Below are 6,432 nucleotides of genomic sequence, written 5' to 3'. Positions count from 1 at the left end.
ATTTAAATTTACCCTAAATGCTGAAAGTGTTAATTATGGTATAAAATAAATCTTGATTATCATACCAATCTATTATTAGAATCGCTCTACACATTATTTGATGTACCTTTAATGAAAATCCGAATTATATACGAAAAGGGAAAACAGACTGAAAATACAATAGACACGCAGGGCATTTTATTATTAGGCGCTCAGTCCCTGAAGTAACCCTAATTCGGCCTTTCCCTCGTCAAGTGGAAATCGTCTAGGATAACTCAATTGAAAATATGTTATAAATCCCACACTGGCGTCCATTTTTAGCAGCGAAAAATGTTATCTCGTGATAGTGAAATAGAGTGAATATAGCAAAATGGAAATATTATTAAATTATTTGTTCAAAAGCAATTAGAATAATCAAATTAAAACTGTAATATGCCAGTAATTCAATACATAGACGAAATTAACTTTGTGTGTGCAAATGTTTGGATTAAACTGAATTTCTGGAATTGTTAAAATTTTATTTACATACATATATTTACTTTTGATGTTATTTCTAAAATCGCTACGATTAAAATTTTTGTATTTGCATTTATATTAAAATGGCCGTTGTTAATTTTATTTGTTTTACTTGATTATATTTTGTGTTTAACTAACACAGTTCGTTTGGAATTGTGGGTTTATAATTTTTTAAGATTTCACAAACCTCTTTTTAATTTTGTTCTGAAGCTATTTTCTTGACTGACATCTCTAAAATGAGTTTACTGACGTTTGAATTTCCACTTCGGAAAACGTTCTCGAAATACAAAACACAAGAATTAAACAAAACTATCTATATAAAAGAAGCAAACCTGGATGACAAAGACCTCAGAATAATTTCTGAACTCTACAGGAATTAGACCGCATACATGAAAATTAACGGAGAAGAAACAGATCACATAAAAATACTACGTGGAGTTAGACAGGGATGTATCCTATCGCCGTTGATATTTAATATGTACTCAGAGAAAATTTTTAACGAGGCTCTTTACGGAATAGACGAAGGCATTCTTCTAAATGGTGAAAGAGTAAACAATGTTAGATGTGCCGACGACACCATGGTGATCGGGGATACAGTCAACAGTACGGACTAAACATTAATACCCACAAAACGAAACAAATGATTATCAGCAAGAAGAATATAAATGGGGCTCATCTATACATTAATGGGACGCAGATAGAGCGAGTAAAACAGTATGGCTACATGGGAACTATTATAAACGAACAGTGGAGCAATGTACAGGAAATAAAGTGCCGCATAGGAAAGGCAAGAACGGTCTTTAACAATATGAGCGCCATCTTCAGAAGTCACAACATATCCCTAGATACAAAAATGAGACATTTGAGATGCTATATTGTCTCTGTGTTGTTGTACGGGGCGGAGGCATGGACGCTTACAGACACCACTATTAAAAAACTTGAAGCATTTGAGATGTGGATTTATAGAAGAATGCTGAGAATATCATGGACAGCAAGGATCACGAACAAGGAAGTTCTAGAAAAAATGAAGAAGGAACCAGAGATTGTGTTTACGATTAAACGCATAAAATTGTAATATCTGGGACACATTATGAGAAATCAGCACCGTTACTCCCTGCTGCAGTATATATTGCAAGGTAAAGTCAAAGGTAAGCGAGGACCCGGTAGAAGGAGAATATCATGGCTGCGGAATTTAAGAACATGGTTTAAGAAAACCTCAACGGAGCTGTTTCGAGCCGCAGCGAGCAAGGTCATGATTGCCAATATGATTTCCAACATCCGAAACGGATAGGAACCAGAAGAAGAAGATCTATATAAAAGGCTATGATAACAGATCATACCATTTGTCCAGTAAACTAACGACGCCATCTAGGAAAGAGATCTGAACTACCACCATTTGACATTTCAATCATATTTTGTTCTTTAAGATGTAGATTGTAGATTTTAATTCAAAATAATTAAAAACTTTTTGTTAGTTTAGATTTAAATTCCTAACGCCATCTGAACAAAGAAATCTGAACTACATCTCAACCTACGACATCTTAACCTATGAGTCAATCATATTTTGTTTTTAAATCTGAACAGATAAACTGACCGATACAATAAATTAAAATTATCTGACATATAAAATATAAAATATTTAACAAAAAGAGAAATCAAACGATTTCTACCTAGCGGAACCGAAGTCAAATTTTTACCACTGTGTTTCCTAAAACTTGCGAAACAAACAGCTGGATAAATTACTCGGCAAGGGACTCTAAAATTGCATTCCACATGCCGTTCATCCTGGTCAAAATTCGTAGTGAATTCAGTTTCTGGTACTCCAAACGAAGTAAGTAATAAAACATAATGACGGTATTAGATTTTTGTTTTGATACAGGGCAGCGACAACCGCTTATACGTATTTCGACCTCTTTAGGTCTTGTTAGAACGGTATAGCCACTGCTCTGGTATTAGATTTTTGTTTTGATACAGGGCAGTTTTGATACTGTTTGTTTCGCAAGTTTTAGGAAACACAGTGGTAAAAATTTGAATTCGGTTTCCCTAGGTAGAAATCGTTTGATTTCTCCTTTTGTTTTTAGATGGCGTAGTTATGTCCGTATATAGTTATTTTGATAACCATTGTCTAGGACGGGAGAGATTTTTGTTTTGATTCAGAGCAGTGGCTATACCGTTCTGACGAGACCTAAAGAGGTCGAAATACGTATAAGCGGTTGTCGCTACACTGTATCAAAACAAAAATCTAATACCGTTATTATGTATAAAATACTGGATAAAAAGTTATCTGAAAAATAAATTGTGTTTATTGTAGTTCGTTATGTTGTTGGTTATCGCAAAATCAAAAATATAACCTAAATATTGTTATTTAGTGTAGGTCAGAGACATGGATAATAAAAGATTTAATGAAATCGGAGAGTATGATCAGTATGATGTTTAATGTTTATAAACTTAGTACGAGAATATAATATTTGATGTAAAATTGAACATTATTATTTTAGTAATGATAAAGACTTTTTTAAAAGGTTAATCAATCGGTTTTAAAATGTCTTGTGACGTTGTCCGATGCCTAATTTCCATGACACTCTATCATCCCATTGGCCCTCTATAAGATCTCTTGTGCTCATCGCCTTCATTACTTCCTCTCTACAAGATTTCTTGGGTCTCCCTCTCTTTCTGCGGTTTGGTGGTATCCGTTGCATAATTATTTTTGGGAGTCTTGAGTTATCCATCCTCTGGACGTGTCCGTACCATATCAGCTGTTTTCTTTCTATGTCTGTTGTTAGAGAGCCGTCAACCCCCATTCGCTGTCTTATCTCATCATTACGTATTCTCTCTCTGCGTGACACTCCTACTGATCTTCTAAAAGCGTCCATTTCTACTACCTCCAGTTTTCTTCTGTTGTTTTCGGTTATTCGCCAAGTTTTCGCTCCGTACAATAGACTGCTTTTAATAAGAGATTCGTAGATATTGTGTTTTCTTCTTTTTCCCATTTCATGACTCCACAGTACGCTGTTTAGACAACCTATTGTTTTTCTGGATTGTGTTATTCTTCTCTTTATTTCTTCATCATCTTTCCCCGTTGTATCAAAAGCGATTCGTAGGTATGTGTAATGGTCGCAGGGCATGATGATTTCGTTATTTTCTAATGTGATGTTCGATAGTTCGGTACCTATTGGTAGGTATTTTGTTTTTTCTGTATTAATTTCTAGTCCCCACTTTCTATATTCTTCTTGTAATTTCCTTGCCATGTACTCCAGATCATCTTTATCGTTTGCTATAACAACCTGCTCATCAGCAAACTGCAATGTATACAAGCAAATCTCTCCAAGGTCTACGCCCATGCCTCTGCATTTTCGTTTCCACTCTTTCAATGCTTTTGCAACATATAATTTAAACAAAGTCGTTGATACATCTTGTAGGTATCAAAATTCTTAACGTTTCATTGTTTTTTTTATAAAGTTTAAGCAAACAAGTGACTTTTTTCATTAATTTTAATATTGTGAAAAAATTACGCATTGTAGATAAAAACTTTCAAAAGACGACTTCTTTTAAAAATACTTGTTCTTTAAAATGAGATTTTTTTAGAGAGCTAAAAAATGTTTTTTTTTTCAATTGTTTATAATTATTAAAATAATTAAATGTTTTTAGTAATGTCACATTTCACATAGTTTGTTTGTTTGTTGTTTATTTGTTTTCAACAAGCTACCCTATAATATATTCATCATTTGTATTTTTATAGCATTAAAGATAATCCATAAAATTACCTTTCATTTCAGTAATGAGCCAAAACACAGTATTTTTATACGAATTTATTCAGTTTTGTTTAAGTAAAATACTTTTTTTAACAACCGAGTTTTTGCATAATAGGTCCATTATGGTAAATAGATCACTTTGAGTAAAAGCAAACGCATATGCCAGATTAATGTCCATTATATGGTGGATCAGAGTGGTTTAGTTCGTAAAGCTGTGTCAATCAAATATGTGTTTCAATTTAAAAATTTTCCGAGAGAAACATTGAATTATTTATATATAATGATCACAATTTTATTCCTGGATAAATCAGGTATAATACCGGTTTTTCAGAAAATAATAGGAACAAGAAAATATAAAATACCCCTTCTTCTTCTTGTGCATATAGTACATCCTCCTTAGTAATAACTGAATCGAACCGAATAATAATAATCGAAAGCAAGACCAATCGACATCAATATAATACAAGTGGTACTATACCACTTGTACCTACAACAAAAGGAACAGAAGAAGAGGTAAAAGAACTATACCATATTATCATTTAAGTCATCAAAAGGTTGAAAAAGCAAGACCTAACAATTGTGATGGGCGACTTCAATGCTAAAGTTGTGGTCAGCAAAACATTATCTGCAGTTTGCAATTTGGACTAGAAAACCGGAACGATTGGGAAGATACATGGGAGATTTTTGCGGAAGCAAATCAATTAGTACTAATAAACACCTGGTTTAAGCTTCATTCAAGGAAATTGTACACCTGGAAATCTCCACAGGATTCTGTGGAAAGGATTTTAAGAACTCAGATTCTGTCAAAACATACCCGGGGTAGACATAAATTCTGATGATGTACCAGTTGTAGGTAATTTGGTGAGTGAAAACCTCAATACAAAGATGCTAAAATGCAGAAAGGCAGGAACTATAGAGAAAAGTCTGACCATCATACAAGAAACAGTGAGGGAAATAAAAGAACAACATCTAAAGAAAGATACAGAGAAACGGAAATCGTGAAATACTTGATCTTCTTCTTCAAGTGCCATCTCCGCGGCGGAGGTCGGCAATCATCATAGCTATTCGGACTTTTGAGACGGCTGCTCTGAAAAGTTCATTTGATGTACATCCGTACCACTCTCTCAGGTTGCGCAGCCATGACTTTCTACACCTCCCTATGCTTCTCTTTCCTTGGATCTTTCCCTGGATAATCAGTTGGAGCAAGGTGTATTTTCTCTCCACGTGTAATATGTCCAAGATATTCTAATTTTCTTGTTTTTATTGTATTTAAAATTTCCATTTCTTTGTTCATCCTTCCTTTGAACTTATGAATCAGAGAAAAAAACAAAGACAGTCTAGTTTTTGCTATATTTTCAACATCATTTATATTAAATGTTGTACTATGAGTTGTCACTACCTTTTATCAAAGCTCATATTTTTTCGATAGGGTTTAACTCCGGATGATAGGGAGGCAAATGAAGACCTTGATGTCCATGATGTTCAAGTTTAAAATATAATACATATACAGATGGAAAAAATGTCATAAAATTATGTTAGAGGATTTTTCGGCGAATTAAAATAAAAATAATCATTGTATATTTTTGCTGAACGACCTTTAATTCGATATTAGTTTCCTAGACAGTCGTTAATAAGCTTTTTATAAAATTTCTGTCAAAAATAGAATTGGATTTATTGTGAAACTTCAAAAGTAATTATGGCTTACATTACTGTTATTGTTATAACGATTGACTTTTTAATTATAAACAGGCTTCTCCAGCCTGAACAATAATCAGCCTTTTGCCCTTAGAAATCGGTTTTTTTAAAGGTTTTCCACTTTGATCTGCCCAGTGATATGGTGCAGTATGGCTGATATGTACCTATATGTCTTTCATTGGTATAAATTATGGTTCTGTCCTCAGATCAAAATTGAATTAGCTGCTTTAAATATTGTATTCGTTTTGAACGAATATCATAACTTTTCATTAGGACACTCCTATTGTCTTCGGATTTTCGCATTGTCTTTGGATTTTCGCCACCTGCAGTTTGTTCGAGATGATTTGAAGAGTATCAGTTCAAAAGTTTGATGGTTTTATTTGTTCCTATCTTTTTAGGAGCCATATTGTTAAGTAACTATTATTAATAACTAAAATAAACACATTATAGATACCCTAAATGACTTAATAATACACTAATTACTACTACC

At 33.3% G+C, this 6,432-nt stretch overlaps 1 protein-coding gene across 1 annotated transcript; it reads right to left on the bottom strand.

The window, feature by feature from the left end:
* Window positions 1-3,032: 3,032 nt before the first annotated feature.
* Window positions 3,033-3,485, bottom strand: LOC140450017 (uncharacterized). Its single transcript, XM_072543439.1, has one exon. The coding sequence runs from the start codon at window positions 3,483-3,485 to the stop codon at window positions 3,033-3,035; it is 453 nt and encodes a 150-aa protein (XP_072399540.1).
* Window positions 3,486-6,432: the final 2,947 nt, after the last annotated feature.

Source organism: Diabrotica undecimpunctata, chromosome 9 (genome assembly GCF_040954645.1).
Source record: "Diabrotica undecimpunctata isolate CICGRU chromosome 9, icDiaUnde3, whole genome shotgun sequence".
NCBI lineage: Eukaryota > Metazoa > Arthropoda > Insecta > Coleoptera > Chrysomelidae > Diabrotica > Diabrotica undecimpunctata.
Note: the sequence above shows the minus strand (reverse complement) of the source record. Positions and strands in the feature narration are given on the sequence as shown.